The following is a 17,112-nucleotide window of genomic DNA, read 5'->3' on the forward strand; positions in this document are numbered from 1 at the left end:
TTTTAACCTGATTAGTTAAAGCTAATAATTTTATAGCCTGTTTAATCATGCAACTCTAGCAAAACCCCATTTTTAAGAAAGAGATTTTCTCTGATTTTAGGAGTAGCAAAATATTTCAAAATTTTTACATTTAGAGAAGAAAGGAAGAATTATTTTTTACTCGGTAATGTATCAGCACCAGGATCAGTTTTTCCATACAAATATTTCCAATGCACAAAGTAAAACTTAAAGCAACAACAGGCCACTTTCTACTCATCATACTTTACCAGAGTAATACAAGGTACATTTAAACTTAGTTACTTGAGATTAAGTATCTCTTAGATACTTGAGATTAAGATTTTTGGAAGATATAAATATAAAAATAGTGTTTACTTACTAGTGTAATATTGTAAATTTTTCTTTCTTTCTTTCTTTTGCTTGAGCAGATCTGAAAGTCTCCTGGTACAGCAAAGAGAAGGAGATCAAGCCATCACGTTTTTTTAGAATGACTCAGTTTGAAGACACTTACCAGCTGGAGATTGCTGAAGCTTATCCAGAGGATGAAGGAATCTATACCTTTGTGGCTAGTAATTCTGTAGGCCAAGTGACAAGCACTGCTACCTTGAAGTTAGAAGGTACACTGTGCAATTAAAGGAGTTGTCTTGTTTAGGTTATATTCCAATACTCATCTTAATATATACTGATAATTATATGTGAGTCGTTGTCTGTCATGTCGTCTTTTAACTCAATTAATTGCTACCATTTACAATGTCCACAGCATACACTTATGTCTCCAAAATATAGGTAATGAACAACAAAACGTATTTCACAATTTTGCAATGTTTCATGCTCCCCTCCCTTTTCATTTTCTCCAGTCTTAGAATCTGTCATGCACCAAAGACAGTAAAAACCTTCTTTCTAATGGAAGTTCTTTGCTTACACATTCTTTGATTTGACTGTGAAGACAATCTAGTAAGAATTTTTGTATGAAATAAGTTACTTGAAAACTGTTGAAAAATGTCCTAAATAGAGATGTGTAGCAGGTGTGCAGCAACTGAAAAGAAAAAGTGCACATTCATATAAATTGATGAAACATTGACCAAAGTTTTAGAGCAGAAATATTGCCTGAATAATTTGGTGTTCTATATTGTCCTTGATATTATTTAACCATAAATATTTTGTTTTCTTTTTGCAATGGATTTTATAAATGATGAATGAGAATTATTCATGCTGTTAAGTTGCAAGTTAGAAAAAAAAGTCTTGAATGAGAGAGAAAATTCATTGTAGTGTAGGGTAAGAAATTAAAAGTTGGCATGCTTCTTTTCAGGATTTAAAAATGTTGAAGAAGTTACATCAGAGTCCCCTTGGCATGTTTCTTCATCTGTTTCACTTAAGGAGGAGTCTATTGGCCAAAGGCCCACCTTTATCCAGCCTATTTCAAGCTGCAGGGTATGCAGTGGGGAATCAGTCAGATTTCAAGCTAGAGTCTCTGGCAGGGCCAAACCAAAAATCCAGTGGTTTCATAATCAACGACTCATGTTGCCAAAAAAAGACTTAGTTTTCCACTTTGATGAGTCTACAGGCACAGCTACACTGATAATAGTAGATGCTTTCTTAGAGCATGCTGGCCAATACTCTTGCAAGGCAAGAAATAGTGCTGGAGAAACAACTTGTACAGCTACACTTACAGTGACTGCAGAAGGTAAAGCCCCATTTTTACTTCAAAGGGATTCAGTTTGTTCTATACCACACTTTTGTGCTATTACTAATTATTTCCTTGTTTCACACCTTTTCTTTCCCAGCTAATGTTAGTAGTACCTACCCTCAGTAACCCAGTCACTCTCATTTCTTCTGTTTATGCTGTAACATTTGGAAATTTGAAAATTTATATATCAATAGAAGTCAAAGAATAGAATAATTTAAATGAAGGTATACAGATTTTTTAAAAAACTAATTAAGTGATCTTCATAGCATTGACTGAGGTATTTTGCACTGTCTTGTTTAAAAACAAAAAAAATACCTCCTTTAAGTAAGCTTCCAATCCTAAAATGGACCACTTTAGTGAAAGAAGAGACAAGTATCAACTGAGTACCAAATGCATGACTAGCTTAGGCATCACTTGTCATTCATACATGTGAATGGATAATTTCTGTGTCGAGAGTAGTGCATCCGGCATGCTGAATTTTCAAATGGAGATCATTCATTTTCATCCTCCATGCTGTTTGATTTTGTTCAGAGCATGGTCCAGTGAACTTCTTTAGATACTAATGTTGTTATTTTTGTTACTTAATTACACAGTGCAAGCCCTAGATAGGCAAAGTTCTGGGAAAGATGTAAAAGAATCTATCCGGTCACAGGCTATATCAGAACTTCATGTTCCTCCTCTCACAAAGAAGAACATTGAAAATTATCAAAAAGAATTTAAATCAGTGCAACAACCATCACAGGAATTGGGTGTACAGGTTTTTGAAAGTTTATCAAAAAGTTTGACCATGAAGGCTACCTCAGTTGAAGAAATAAAAACCACGCACACAACAGTCCTTTCTCAAACATCTCAGAGCACCAAGATCACTATGACCACCTCTCAGGAAATGAAAGATGTCCCTCCAAAGATTCTCTTGCAACTCAGAGACCTAACTGTGAAATGTGGTGACACTGCTCAGTTCATATGTACCTTAGAAAATGAATTCTTCTATGAGTTTCTTTGGGCCCATGAAGGAAAAAGAATAGAAGTGTCTGAAAAATTGAAGATATCACAAAACGGAAGTGTTCTTCTGCTCACAATCCTAAATGCCCAGCTGACAGATCAAGGACTGTACAGTTGTACTGTTTATAATGACTATGGAGGGACAACAACTTCTGCAATACTAACAGTCAAAGGTGGTTATCTGACTTTTAACATTATCACTTACCTTTTGGAACTTCATTATAACTACCCAGAGCTCACTCATATTGCCTTTATTATTATTTATTCATTTATTATTGTTAATTGAGAAAGCTGTATTGATAATAATCTGGGGGTTTTCCTTCACATTTACAACTCTATTCAGAAGTGAAATATGCAGTACTGGGAAGTTGATATTGTAACTTTGTACCTCTTCCTGTCAAGTCACAGATGTCTGAGGCTTTTTATTCCTTATATACTTCATGATATGCAGTGAGATGTAAAGCAGGAATTGTAGGAATTTTTATATTTTGTTAATTCCTGAAGCTGGAGTTGAAGGAAGATAAGAACGTCAGATAAGCAATGTTGAATTAGATACCTGGTCATATCAAACTCCCAACTCGTTTCAAATAAATCCAAGGTTTCAATTCCAAAGTTGGCAATATAATTAATGTCCTTGAAAGGATTAATGGATGAAAATATTGTATTACTGCAATACTGAATTTTCTTCTACCCTTTACTCTCCTTAAGATATAAGTATTTATTTTTCACTAAGACTCTTTCCACCCTTCCTGACATCAACATAGTAAGATGTTAGTAGTGCTATCACTAATAAGGACTCAAAAATATATTATCAGCACACTAGACAGGTGATACTATTTCTGATGAGTTACAAGGAATACAGAACAGAAAACTAAGATGAATAATGAGAAAGGCATATTGACCCTGTTGATTTGGCTCTTGATTACTGAAATTTCTTTTTTCACTCTAGAGCTGTGCAAAACGCTTTACATAATCTTCTGCTGCTACTTTCCAAATAAAGGCTCTAAATTAAAAGCAAAGATGTGCTTGTATTAGGCACTGCGGAACACGTCTTGGTCCCATGAAAGTCCATAGGCTTAACTGATACCTAGAATTAGCCTAGCAGGAATAGAGCTCTTAAATGTGCAGTCACTCCTGTTTAATAGCATTGTTTTAGCACTAATACGCCCAACATACTTTCAATACTAATTACTGGGGTTCCCCCCCCAATTATAAGGATATTTTTTATTCCTGTAAAACTTCTGACCTAATCCTTTTCCTAACTTTATTCTTACCTAGCAAAAGAAGCACAAGCCAAAGCAGTAACAAAAATTATTCTTGAATCAGATACTAAAAGCTTTAAAGCAGCCAAAGATTGTCAGTTTAAAGCATCTGAAGTTAAGCAAGAATCTTCTAAGAAAACCTCAAGCTTGTTTATATCTACATCCCAAAGACCATATGAAACTGAGAAGCAAAGAAACAGAGGATACTATCCTGATGTTGTGCCATGTGAAGACATCACAGAAACTGATGCCAAAGTGCCAGAGTTTCTTGAAACTCTGCCTTCAGAAACTACTGTAAAAGAAGGAGATGATGTGTTTCTCTTTTGTATAATGAAAGGTGTGCCTACACCTTGTGTAGTCTGGTTGTGCAATCAGCTCATAGTTCAGGAGTCTGCACTGTGTCACTTAAAACATGATGGGCCTCTGTGCAGCTTAAGATTGTTGAAAGTTGGTCAGAAGCACAAGGGTATATACAAGTGCAGAATAGTTAATCCTGCAGGACAAGCCGAGTGCAGCACTCATCTGAAAGTGACAGGTTGGCAACTGCATGTTCCTTCTAAGTATCAATTCCTCATGCATAGCATCATTGCATTTCAGTACATTCATTCCCTGAGAGATGATAAAGAACGAAAAGCATCTCATTAGTCTGTGGATTGTTGAATGTTTCCTTCAGGGATTTACGGCATGATAAAGGCATGTTGCATTAGAAACTTTCCCCCACCCAGCAAAAAATAAAGCAAATCTTATAGAAAAATGTACATTGCAAACAAATTTGAAAATATTTGATTACTCTGTTCTCAAAATTTATGAAGTGTTTGAATTGTTTGGCATGCATTTATGTGTACGTATGTGTGAATTTCTGTATATTTGGAAACGAGATTGGATGTTTTTTACTACGTAAAGTGTTGATTGGCACATTTAGAAACTATAGCTCAAAAATCTTTGTCTTTTTTATTCTAGCTCCTGAAAAAATTGTTCATGAGAAGCTAGAGGAAGAGGTTGAAATGGAAATGAAAGGTACAATCACCAATGAGAATAATTAGTACCAGTAATTAGTAATGTTACGAAAAGCTTTTATCTGCTTATGTGAAGTGTCTGATGGGGAAGAAAGACACTTTAAAGCATATTGGAATATGTTGCATGTTTGTGTTGATATGCAAAGGGTTACCTGCATTATAAGGTTATTTAAGTTTTAAAATATATTTAAAACTTCAAATTTGTAATTGTGCAGCCATATTCTTAACTTTTACTTCATGCTTTGCAGCTGTTCACAGAGCTTTTATTTGTTCAATTTCCTTTTGAATGCATGGAATAGTTTACTTCAGAAGGAAGTTATACAAATCTTATTTGTATTATTTTTAAACAAGTTAGCAGCCTAACATTAATCAGTTCAATAGACACTATTGGATGGATAGATAAAGTATACTAGAGAGCATTTGTTGTTTAGATTATGTGAAAGCTACACATTCCCATTGATTCCTTGCACTTTTTTTACATACATTAATTCACCATTATACATCTCTTACCCTGGCTTGCAGATAGCATACGTGGTTCATGTTGCTTGCTTTTTTTCCCTGTGCATAACACTGTGAAGTTAGTGGCTGTATTAGTTCGAATAAACGCCTTCTCATTTCATGTTACTTACTTTTTAAAAAGATATCTTTCAAAATACTTTTTCTCAATTGTTTGAACATTTAATCTGCAAACAGAGGGGTCAGAAAGGGCGTTTATTCTACTGTCTGCAAGTCAGGTAAGATTTTCTTCTTTGCCACCCAAAGACACACAGCTTTTCCAGGCAGCAAAAACATACACACAGAAGAACGTGTTATTTTGAAATTCCTTTTTGCTTGTTCAAGAAGAAATTTCCACAGTCTGAAGAAAGAACAGACAACGAACGATTTTCGTGTCAATCTTTAAAACAGAGCAAGGCGTTGCGTTTATTCGAACAAATATGGTGAGTGAATTACTTTTTTTTCCTGGGTGTGTGATGAAATCCATTGCATGCCCATTTTTTATTTCAATATATTGTTACTTTTTTACAATCAGATGGTAGGCAGAGCGTGACATGTTGTAACCCAGTCTCCTTCTCTTGCAGAGCAGCACAGCAATGTGAACCTCGAGGGACCTGGCAGAGCGGCGGTGCTGGCTCGCCCCCAGAACTGTAAACCCACCTTCACACAAGGCCTGAAGTGTAGGTCTGTCTTGGAGGGGGACCCTGCATTCTTCCAGTGCAAACTGGTGGCATGCCCGGCGCCCCACATGTCCTGGTTTCACAACAACCGGCCCGTCCTCCAGGACTGCCGTAAGGTGATTCGCACGGAGAGCGAGGAGCACACACACCGTGCCAGCCTGGAGCTGTGGGATGTGCGGGAGCACGACGCTGGCAGCTACAGGGTATTTGCCATTAACAGCGAGGGCTCAGCTGAGTCCACTGCCTCGCTGCTGGTGGCACGCAGTGGGGAGCAGCAGCAGGGCTTGGGTTTCACAGAGAAAGCCAAGTGGATGCGGCAGAGCTGGGAGTGCCTGCTGCAGCAGCGGCGGGAGGACCGGCTGCGGGTGGTGCTCCGCTGCACTGGCTCGCCCTTTGACAAGGGGCAGGAGGCCAAGCAGTCACTTGGGAACCTCCCACCAGCCCGAGGCAGGGTACGAACCATCCATTTTCAGAGCCTGCCACTGGTAGGGCCTCACCGCCCAGGGGTGGCACGTAGTAGGGAGCATAGGGGCACAGTGGCTAATGCTGAGGAGCTGCTGGATGAGGAGATCCGTTGGAAGCTGCAGAGGCTGCGGGAGGCAAAGAGGGTAGCACTGAAAAAGAAGCAGGAATCCCTCATGTCCATGCCCCAGGACATGACCCCCCCCCCAGGAGGGCCCTCATGGGAAGCCCAGCCCAGTTAAGGTGGCTGCCAAGATGGATGGCTCGGAGCTCCGCACAGTGCAGGTTGTGAAGTGGTACTCCAGGCCCCAGGCCATGGGAGAGAGATGGCAGATGCCAGGTGGGTTTCTGGAGCCCTGCCCACCCCTCTTTGTCCAGGAGGTCAAGCCCCAGGAGGCTGTTGAGGGGCAAAGATGCACTTTCTCCTGCCTCTTCCATGGCCGCCCACAGCCTACAGTCACTTGGTACAACAATGCCAAGCCCGTTGGGCGCATCAGGGGCACCGCCGTTCACACCACAGAGTGCCGCTCTACACTGACCTTTCCATCCCTACTCCCACAGCATGGGGGCACTGTCACCTGCGTGATCTTCAACCCACTGGGCACAGTCAGCACCTCAGCTGCACTCTATGTGAGGCAGCGAATGCCAGCCTATGAGTACGCAAAGAAGGAAGAGGACATGAAGAAAGAAGAGGAGGAAGAGGAGAAGAAGGTGAAGGAGGAAGAAAGGGAGAAAGAGAAGGAGGAGAAAGTGAATGAGAAGGAGGAGGAAGAAGAAGCTGGTCTGGCCTTTGCAGCAGAGAAAGGACTGCCAAGTGCAGTTCCAGACTCACACTTGCTGTCGTTGCCTGTGGAGATCAAAATCACTGCCCCCACTCCAACACCAGAGCAAGGCACAGAGATGAAGGACACCACACAACACCCTCCAGAGCAGGTTGTTCCCACCATGAAGCACAAATTCAAGTTTTCATTTGATATGGGAAATGAGCCACCCCAATTTGTAGCAGAAGCCCCAGCACATATTCATTGCCATGAAGGAGAGGATGTGATGTTGGAGTTTGCTGTGTCTGGGCAGCCCCCACCAGCTGCGACCTGGTCCCTGAATGGCCAGAGCCTCTCTGCTAGTGAGAGGCTGAGGTTTGAAGAAGGTAAGAATGGCATGTACCGCTTACATATTCAAGGGGTCTCTACCACAGATGCTGGACAGTATTGTTTAGTGGCCACAAATGTGGCTGGAACAGCACAGAGTGCCTCTGAGCTGACAGTCCAGCCCAGTGCACCCCAGTTGTATAGCAAAGATGGAGGCACTGAGGAACAGCCTGCTGTGGACCATGTTGTTCACCCCCAAGGCCTCAGCATACTTGGGAAGGATGAAGAGGAACAGATTGTATGCCCCAAGGAGGAGGAAGCCCACCTACCCTGGTCCCGAAGGCTGTCTCCATCTCCTGGTGAGCAGTTGGAAGACTGTGAGAAAACTCCTCACTTAAGAGAAAGTGAGATGGCGGAAACAATGGTGCTGGATATTACAGAAGTTTATGCAAAGCAAGAAATGGGTTATACAGAAGAAAGTGTCAGGAATACAGATGGTATTTCTGAGGTGAGGCAGCACAAGGGAAAAGCTGTCTCTGAAGAACACAGCTTTGGAATTGTTACTACTGAACTGCACCCTACCATATCCAGAAAAGGGCATGAACTAGTGGCCAAGGACTCGGGTCACTTTTCAGAGGAGATGGAGCCTGAAGGAGGCAAGGTGATACCACATACAGATACTCTGTCCTGGGACATCTTGAAGTCACCATTTATGGAAGTGCATGGGCAAACACATGTCTCTGAGCAGTCTGCTCTGGCAAGGGAGTGTGAGGATTCACAATTTTTCATTCCTATATCGCCTGTGGTACAAGAGGGAAGTGATGTTTGCACAGAGGAGAGTGATGCCCCTGCCTGGGAGGCAATGACTCCTGATGTGCCTCTTGTAGAAGAGCCAAGCATGCCCCACCTGCAGGACCACATTGCAAGCAAACCCACAAAGGAGCTATTTGGCTTTTATGACTCCTGTACAGAAGAGCAGCAGAAGGAACAGCACAAGGAACAAGAGAGATCAGTTGACACTGAACAGGACATCGAAGGTGATGATCATCTTGGTAAAGAAGAAACAATTGATGATGGTGATGCCACACACTGGGAAATGCACAATGATGATCAAATGTTGCAAGGAATGGAGTCTGACACAGGCAGCTCTTCTTTGGATGTAATCGTCACTCCTCCTGGCATAGAAAACTCAGGTCAGATTTTTACTGAGGAAGCTGAGGTTCACCTGGAAGAAGGGCATTTCAGAGGCCAGCTGTTGCCACCTGAGACTGATAAGACTGATATATTTGATCTGAAGAAGCTTGTGGAGCCTTTTCAAGCTGCAGAGACAATGTACACAGAACCGGCACAAACCCCCACAGCTGTGGAGAGCATGGAGGAAGGAGCAACTGGGCTGATCTCCTCTGTGCACCAACATGCTGCACTTGTGGAAGAGATGCCTCTGAGTGAGGGACTTCATCAGAGCTACAGGATGCAGAAGGAGGAGGTCAATGCCCAGGAAGAGGCACAGCAAAGAGAAACCAGCAGGGCTGATTTGCAAATCCCTAATGGGGACCTTGGCAGTGTCATGATACCTGCTGAAGAGGGACCTCTTGCTGAAGAAATTCATGAGTCAGAGGTGAGTGTCTGTCTGGAGGACTCACTTGAGGAACAAATTCATGAATTTCTGGTGGAGTCCACAGCAGATTTCCAAAGAGAAGTTCAGGAAACAAATGTGTGGGAGAGTGGGGAATGGATGGAGCCCACAGACTCCCAGAGTGATAGCTTCATCATGGACTTGAAAAAAGCTGCACATGAAAAGAAACCCCAGGCTGGGCATCAGACTGAGGAAGATGGTGGTTCCAGGATAGACAAGGTCTTTGAGACAGGAATGAGCAGCTTCACCTGTGAGATGCAAAGCACAGATTCCTCTGAGGAAATGCTCAGGGACACACAACAGGAACCAAATGCAACCAAGGGCTTCTCTTTTGGGCAACTCATACTTGGTTTAGTAATGGATGAGCCCGGGGCACAGAAGGAGCAAAGGAAGGACTCTAGGGACAAGAACGGGACTGCCACTGAGGAAGCCTCTGAGAATAGCCTAGATGAAGAAGGACTGTGGGAGGATACTTCTGCAGGTCCAGAGCCCAGTGCTGTTCAAGTGTCAAAGTTGGAGCCTGATTTGTCCCTGGCCAATTATTTAAGATCCACTGGGATACATGAAACTCCAGATCTCAAAGGGACAGTTCAGAAGGAGCAGCAAGAAACTATCACTTCACTGGAAGTGGAGGAGGTTACCTTCAGCATGGTTTATGATTATTACAACAACCATCAGGAACTTGCCCGGCCCTTCTCTCCTGAGTCAGAAATGTCTATAGAGCTGGAGAGTGGGAGCAGAGAGGAGTCGCCTGATTCAGACCGCTTTTACACTCCTCCCTCCTCAGTGGAAATCTTTGAAACTGCTTCTTCAGCATCCTACCACACCCCACTCAGCACACCCGAGCGCTACTCCACACCGTCTGAAGGCTCAGGGTACAGCACACCCCCTGAGCGCTACTCCACACCATCTGAAGGCTCAGTGTACAGCCTGCCCCCTGAGCATTACTCCACACCCTCTGAGAGTTCAAAATGCAACACACCCTCAGAGCGCTATTTCACACCCTTTGAGGGACCCTACTCTCCATCAGGGGACAGCACACCACCAGAACGCTATCGGACACCCACTGGGGAGTTTATGGATGCCCTGACCACACTCCCCTCCTGTGAGAGAAGGCATCAGCCTCCAGACCAGCCCCAGGCTGACGTGTTTAGGACCCCCCGTGAGTCCCTGGAACCATCAGGCAGGGAAATGCCACCTGCATTCCTCAAGGCATTGAGCAGGAGGAGATTGTGCGAGGGCAGCACGCTGAGGTTTGTGGCTGAGGTGGTAGGTGTGCCCAAGCCAGAGGTGAAATGGTATCGTAATAAGTCTCTGTTGGAGCTGGATGAGAGAGTACGAATAGAGAAGGATGGGGACAAATGTATTCTGGAGATCACAAATATCCACAAAGATGATGGAGGACAGTATCTGTGCCATGCAGTGAACATTGTCGGGGAAGCTAAAAGTATTGCACAGGTGGAAGTTTTGCCTGAATATGGGCGGTCACTAGCACTACCACCCCCTGTTACCCACCAGCATGTTATACACTTTGACCTGGACGAAAATACATCTTCAAGGTCACCTTCACCACAGGAAATCCTCCTGGAAGTGGAGCTGGATGAAAATGAGGTGAAGGAGTTTGAGAAGCAGGTCAAAATCATAACCAGTCCTGAGTTTACCCCAGATAAGAAGAGCATGGTAGTTTCCCTGGATGTCCTTCCACTTGCTTTGTTAGAACAAGCTGCAGGCTTGGCTGCAGTGGAGAATGAGGATGTAAAAATTGATTTCCAAGTAACTGAAATGCCTCCACGCTTTGCCGTGCCCATTGCAGATATCAAGGTGACAGAAGGCTTGGAGGCAGTGTTTGAGTGTGTGGTAACAGGTACTCCTGTCCCAGTAGTTCAGTGGTTCAGAGGTGACACCTGTGTGACGCCTGGCACACGGAAGTATGTTGTGAGTCAGAAGGAGGGACTTCACAGTCTGAAGATCCAAACTGTAGGTCCTTCTGATAGTGGCTGCTATAATTGTAAGGCAGTGAATAGGCTGGGAGAAGCAACATGTAAAGGCTCCCTTGTGGTCATGGCTCAGCAGGGAGCAAGTGCTAAGGTGAGCAGTGACACAGTCATGGGCTGTGCACCACATAGGCCACAGAAGGGTGACTTGCTTTTGAGTAAGACTGTGAGCCCAGGTGACCAGTCAGAAATAGAGCTGGAGTTTGAGTTTGAGCCGCACAGAGATGACTCAGAAAAAGCAATCCAGCTGCTTGCAGTGACTCAGCAAGAGCAGGAAGTGGAAGGGGAGAAGTGTGTTAACATTAGTTTTGATGTGTTTGCAGAGCCATCCCAAGAGGAACGGGTTGAGTTTAGGGCAGAGAACTCAGAGAGCTGCAGCTTTGAATTCCAGGTCACAGAAGCTCCTCCCAGATTTGTCAGGCTCATTTCTGACTACAGCACATTTGTGGGTGCTTCAGTATACTTCCAGTGCCTCGTGACTGGTTCCCCCCCACCAAGTGTCTGCTGGTACAAGGATGGGGTGTTGTTGGAAGGGGATAGGTACTGTTTGCAGGAAGAGCAGGATGGCTCTCTTAGCCTTACCATTGAAAACCTGATGCAAAGTGACAGTGGGCAGTACAAATGTGTAGCTACTAACAGGGCAGGAACTGCTGAGACTTGTGCTGTGTTAACATTATACTAAATTTCCATAATTTATTTCAAAGTCTCTTTTGAAATACTAAATGTTCATATGATGTTGTTCACTGCAGGTAAAAATGCAGCACTCATCTTTAGGGGCATTGTTTTTCATCTCTTTAGGGATGAAAACCACTCTGTGGGCATATTTCTGTCTCACTTAAACTTGCCTTCTTTGGGGAATTTAAGTGAGATTTAATCCGTGCATAAATTTTGTGCACATTTTCTGCACCGAGGTATATTTCAAGCTTCTTCTAAGTTCCTTACTCATTCTTGTAAAGATATTTTAGTTGACTCTCATGTAAGCAGGACTAATTTTTTTGTATAATGTACATATACCTGTGTATCTGTAACGGTGCAACCGCTCTTGTTTTATGTAGGCTAGAAATCACCTGAAAATGTAGACACCATTTTTTTCTTGTAACCTAGAGATATGGAATACTAACTTATGCTTGCTGTTCCATTTGGGTATAGTTCTGTGAAAGAACTCCTTAAATTGGTATTTCCCCTTCTTATAATGTTGTCAGAACATGTGAGTTTCACTGATTCAAATCCTGTGTTTACAGTTTCTATCACTGCAAAATTCTTACATCCATGGGCCTCATTCTAACCGCTCATGGAATTAAATGCCTTTTTTACGTCAACGGAATTACGCTGTTGCAAAGAAAAGCAGCACAATGGGAAGAAAAATTAAAGTTTTGCATTTGTAGAGACTGGACAGGATTTTTTTCTCTATTACCAAGTAATAAACATGAAAACATATTTTGTACTGTATCTTTAGAAGTTAAAGGGAAAGGAGAGAGAAAATAATAATAAATCAGTGATGTTACTGTAAATTCAGTAAAATAATTTTGGTTGTCCCTGTATTCCAGTGTCATTCATAAAAAATACATAGTAGTAAAAAAGTAAGATATTTTTATGCAGTATCTTGTTTCACATTAGAACTATATATTTACGTATTCTTTTTTTTTTTTTTAATTAATACCAGTTAAGTGTCCTATGTGTCAAAATGACCAGAAATAAATGGAATACATTCAATTGTTATCTGTGGCATTTTCTCACCAGAAGAGATTTTTACATTAATGTTCTCCATGTGAATATATATTTTTGTATTTAAAGTAATGCTAATATTTAGGAGGAAGAGTCAGCAGTAGCTGACATAATCAGAACTAAATCTCGCTTACATAAACTATGATAAATTGAGAAAATCTGTTAAAAGTATGAAAGTTATTAATTAATGTTTATTAGAAGTTAAATACATCTCTAATGCATGTACCAGCTTTCCAGTAACCTCTAAGTCAAGGTGAGATCTTGAGTTCAAGAACCCTAAACAAAAATTAATTTTATTTTTTTTAACCTGTTAATGAGGTTCTTCCAGTCATTTACAAATTTCTGTCAGTTACCTTGCAAACAGCTTTAAGTACCACGGGGATTTTAAGCATAAAAGAACTATTCCTGTAGTATGTTCAGTTGTGTTCCTACAATTTCTTATTTCTGAGTTTGATGTTTCCTCACACTGAGGTCAGCATGCCTCAAAAAACTGATAATCTTTTAAGACTATCCTATCACTCACCTGGGATAGTATATTTTGATCAAAAGGTTCTCTTTGTGCCGATTGTGTTGCCTGATAAAAATTTAATATATAATTTAACATACATAAGGTTTATATGTTAAAAGGCAGAGATAATTGTGATTTCTCATAGGTAATGGTGGTAGGAAAGAGAAACATGAGTGTCTGACCAGATGTTGTGCTGGGAAGGAATTACTCCATGTCCTTGATCCATTCCTTGTGTAGATGTGTAGCACTGTCTGATTCATTAGACAGCAGAGGTCCTTAGGGAAGTTGGCAAGAATTGTCTGATGTTCTGTGTCAGCTGTGACATGAGGGGTCTTTTAGGCCCAAAGCCAAAGAGGTCAGAGGCCCTTCAATTAGGCCCTATGCAATTGTGATGTGTGTTTATTTTGCATGTAAATCTGAAAATTTTTAGCAGAAACAGGCCCATAACTTGGTTCTGAAGCCATAAGCCAAACAGGTCCAAGTTTATATTCACATCTGAAATATATGGCCAAGCACCTTTATCTCTACCTGTGTAGTGGTGTTTGTGGTTTATGTAAGTCTAAAAGTCTTGGTTTAAGTTTCATACATTAGCCAGGAGCATGATCATGTGTTTATTAAATGTGGAGTAATCCTAGGTTGGAATGAACTTACTCTGGGACAACTAGTATACCTTGATTATCTCTCCAAAATTTTGTGCTTTCATAGGAGTTAAAAAGCTCGCAATCTTCAGGTTTAATGTTGTCTTTATTTCTACAAAATAAGTATTTAAAAAAAAGGATGAATTATGTCTGTTTGTCATCAATGTGCATTGAATGTTAACATGTATGGTTAATTTGTGAAATAAATATGTAAATGATTTAAGTCCATCACTTCTTGTACTTTATTCATTTCACAGACCTATCTAAAATACAAAAAAGAATCTGTATAGTTTTTCTGTCATAAATATTCAGGAACACACAAAAGTGCATTAATTTTTTCCACACTCCCATTATAAAGCATTCTTGTGTATTAGCATGGGTTTCATTCTGAAATTTATATTCCATATTTTTATATTTTACTTATTGGGCCAAATTCTGCCCCCCATTCTCAAATTCACTTGCACAATTTATTACTGTTTTAGCAAGGCTGGTAAGTAATACCAAAGGACTGATATAATCTTTTATTTTTAGCTAAACATCTCTTCTCTGCAGTTAGTCATTGTATGCACTGTGCTATGTCATGTATATTCTGTCATTTGTGGCAAAACTAATAAGTTTTAAACTAGTGAAAAAGAATTGGGTGTGACATAGTCTGTTCCTTTTTGTTGGAGTGTAGCAAAAATTATTGTCTCAATAAGTTTTTAAATTTAATGTACTCTAATTGAGAAGCTTATCAAGGTTCCCTCTTAGAGTTCCTAGAGACATTTATTTATCCACTCACAATTTTATTCCTTTTTTAAACTCTCATATCTTTCCATGTTGAATACTGTGGACCTTAAATGAGCAAACTTGTAAGGACAACAGTATTTGATTTTCAAAGATTTTCTTTGCATCATGCTTCTCAGGGATTGGTTGTACCATTCCTGGAAGTCTGAGATTTCACTGATGTTTCTATTGTCAAACATCTGCAGAGAATGGCATGTTCTTCACCTCCACTTCCTCTCACTTTTAAACCATCATTAGAACCAGAGTGGTCTAACATATATATGTATAACTTCACCAGGGCAAGAAAAATTTTAAAGTGCTCTGTCTTCTTTTTCTCTCTTTTATTGTGGTAGTTTTAATATGCCATATTGTGACAGGGAGGAGTTCATAAGCAGAGATTTAAATCAGTGCAGACTTGTGATTTTTGTAATAATGGTGCTGTAAACTTAAGGGCCTAATGACAAAACCAGGACAAAGCTGGTAAGAGAGAGGTAATCTCTTGGTGTATTAGACAAAAGATAGAGTTTAAAGAGATGGACTATGCACCAGAATAAAAGTCAGTGTGCTGAAAAGATTGTAGGATTGTTGGTTGTTTTTTTATTTGGCGGGGGTTTTTTTCAATTCTTATTTAGCATTCTGCTTTTTTCTTGGTGTTTTGAATTAAATCAAGGTCTTACACTGTTCTGCTCTACTTATTTGTAAAGATGTACATATATGACACATACCACTTTATATATTCTACATACCACTTTAATTATACCTGTGAAATGCATCAATGTTGCTTGATTTTTACTTGCACGGTGCACCCTGGGGGGTATCCCTAACCCATACTGTGATGTCAGGTTTAAAGAGACATTCCTAAGTAACCTGACAGCACAGCATGTCTTGCTGGTTTTGGCAGGTGTGTATTTGACAGCAAGGGGACCTCATGTTCGTTGCTAGCTGTTGTACAGTATAGGGAAAGCCTCCAGCTACAAAAAAATAGTTTCCCTAACACTGCTTATCGTTAGCTATGAGTGTTTTCATAAATATTCTAGTAAAACTGAACAATTTTTTTCCATACAGACATCGCTAGGTCTCTTATTGCCTCTTCTGAGGACAGAAGAAATGAAGGCTACAGCAGCGGCCTTCAGTTTCCTGATAGAGAAAAAACACTTGAATTTGAGCCTGGAAAACCAGTTTATGTCAGCAAAGAAACAATGAAAATGGAGGAGGAGGGGAAAGCCCCTGTTTTCCTCAAACAGGTCCCGAATGTTGAAGTTTGGCAGGGAGATGTAGCTAGGCTCTCTGTTACTGTTACTGGCAGCCCTAAACCCAAAATTGAGTGGTTTTTCAACAGTCTGAAGCTAACCTCGTCTATGGACTGTAAGTTAGTGTTTGCTGGCAATGACCATAGCCTCATCCTCCCATATGTGGGTGTGCAGGACGAGGGTAAGTACATGTGCGTGGCCAGCAATATACACGGTGAGACTACATGCAGCACCCACCTCCACGTGCGGCAGCGGACACCGGGATTCCCTTGCTTTGCCAAGGAGCCCGACAGCGTGCGGTGTGCCCCAGGCTCCACTGCAGTCTTTGAGTACACAGTGGCCGGGAAGCTAGCCCCCGATGTGCTGTGGTTCAAAGGGAGTGAGCAGCTCTTCTCCGATGTGCGTCATTCCATTGCTCACCACCCTGACGGTTCAGGCTCCCTGACAGTGTGGGACTGTATGGAGGAGGACACTGGGCTCTACACATGCAGGGCAGTGAGTACTCTGGGTGAGGCCATGTGCTCTGCTGAGCTCCTTGTGCTGCCCGAGGAACATGCTGTGTGCAGGCAGAGCCCGGCCTTGCAGCATTCTGCAGTGGTAGAGGACCAAAGCCCCATCTTCTATGAGGAGGCTGGTGAGCTTCCTGCTGTGGAAGGAGCACTCAGTCTTGAGACCACGAGGAAGCCTCTGGCCCTCCTTCAGCTCCAGATGAGCCAGGCAGTGCATGTGTTGCCCAGGGAGGACATCTTGCCTGGTCTGCCATCGACCTGTCTGGCTGTGCAGAGTGTTGAAGAGATGCTCACTCAAGTGGCCATAACACAAGAGAGTGGTAGGCTTCTGGCAGAAGCATGGCAAACCCTCCCTGGTGGCCCACAGGGCGTGGTGCCTGCAGCAGCAACAGAGACGC

The 17,112-nt window shown here is 41.8% G+C and overlaps 2 protein-coding genes across 2 annotated transcripts in view; both read left to right on the forward strand.

Annotated features, from left to right (window-relative positions):
* TTN (titin) overlaps positions 1-17,112 on the forward strand; it is a 237,924-nt gene that overhangs the window by 34,480 nt on the left and 186,332 nt on the right. The window contains exons 42-43 of the mRNA XM_027637206.1: positions 426-614; positions 4,909-4,965. Coding sequence (XP_027493007.1) covers positions 426-614; positions 4,909-4,965 — 246 coding nt within the window. The remainder of the gene's footprint in view (positions 1-425; positions 615-4,908; positions 4,966-17,112) is intronic.
* Positions 6,741-12,162, forward strand: LOC113944275 (muscle M-line assembly protein unc-89-like). Its single transcript, XM_027637205.1, has one exon. It carries the CDS (start codon positions 6,857-6,859, stop codon positions 11,999-12,001), a length of 5,145 nt encoding a protein of 1,714 aa, XP_027493006.1. The 5' UTR covers positions 6,741-6,856; the 3' UTR covers positions 12,002-12,162.

Source organism: Corapipo altera, unplaced genomic scaffold, assembly GCF_003945725.1.
Source record: "Corapipo altera isolate COAL_440 unplaced genomic scaffold, ASM394572v1 45, whole genome shotgun sequence".
Classification (NCBI taxonomy): domain Eukaryota; kingdom Metazoa; phylum Chordata; class Aves; order Passeriformes; family Pipridae; genus Corapipo; species Corapipo altera.

What these genes read in the sequence shown, in the direction of transcription:
- LOC113944275 (XM_027637205.1), top strand. Translation starts at nt 6,857, where the DNA reads ATGGATGGCTCGGAGCTCCGCACAGTGCAGGTTGTGAAGTGGTACTCC.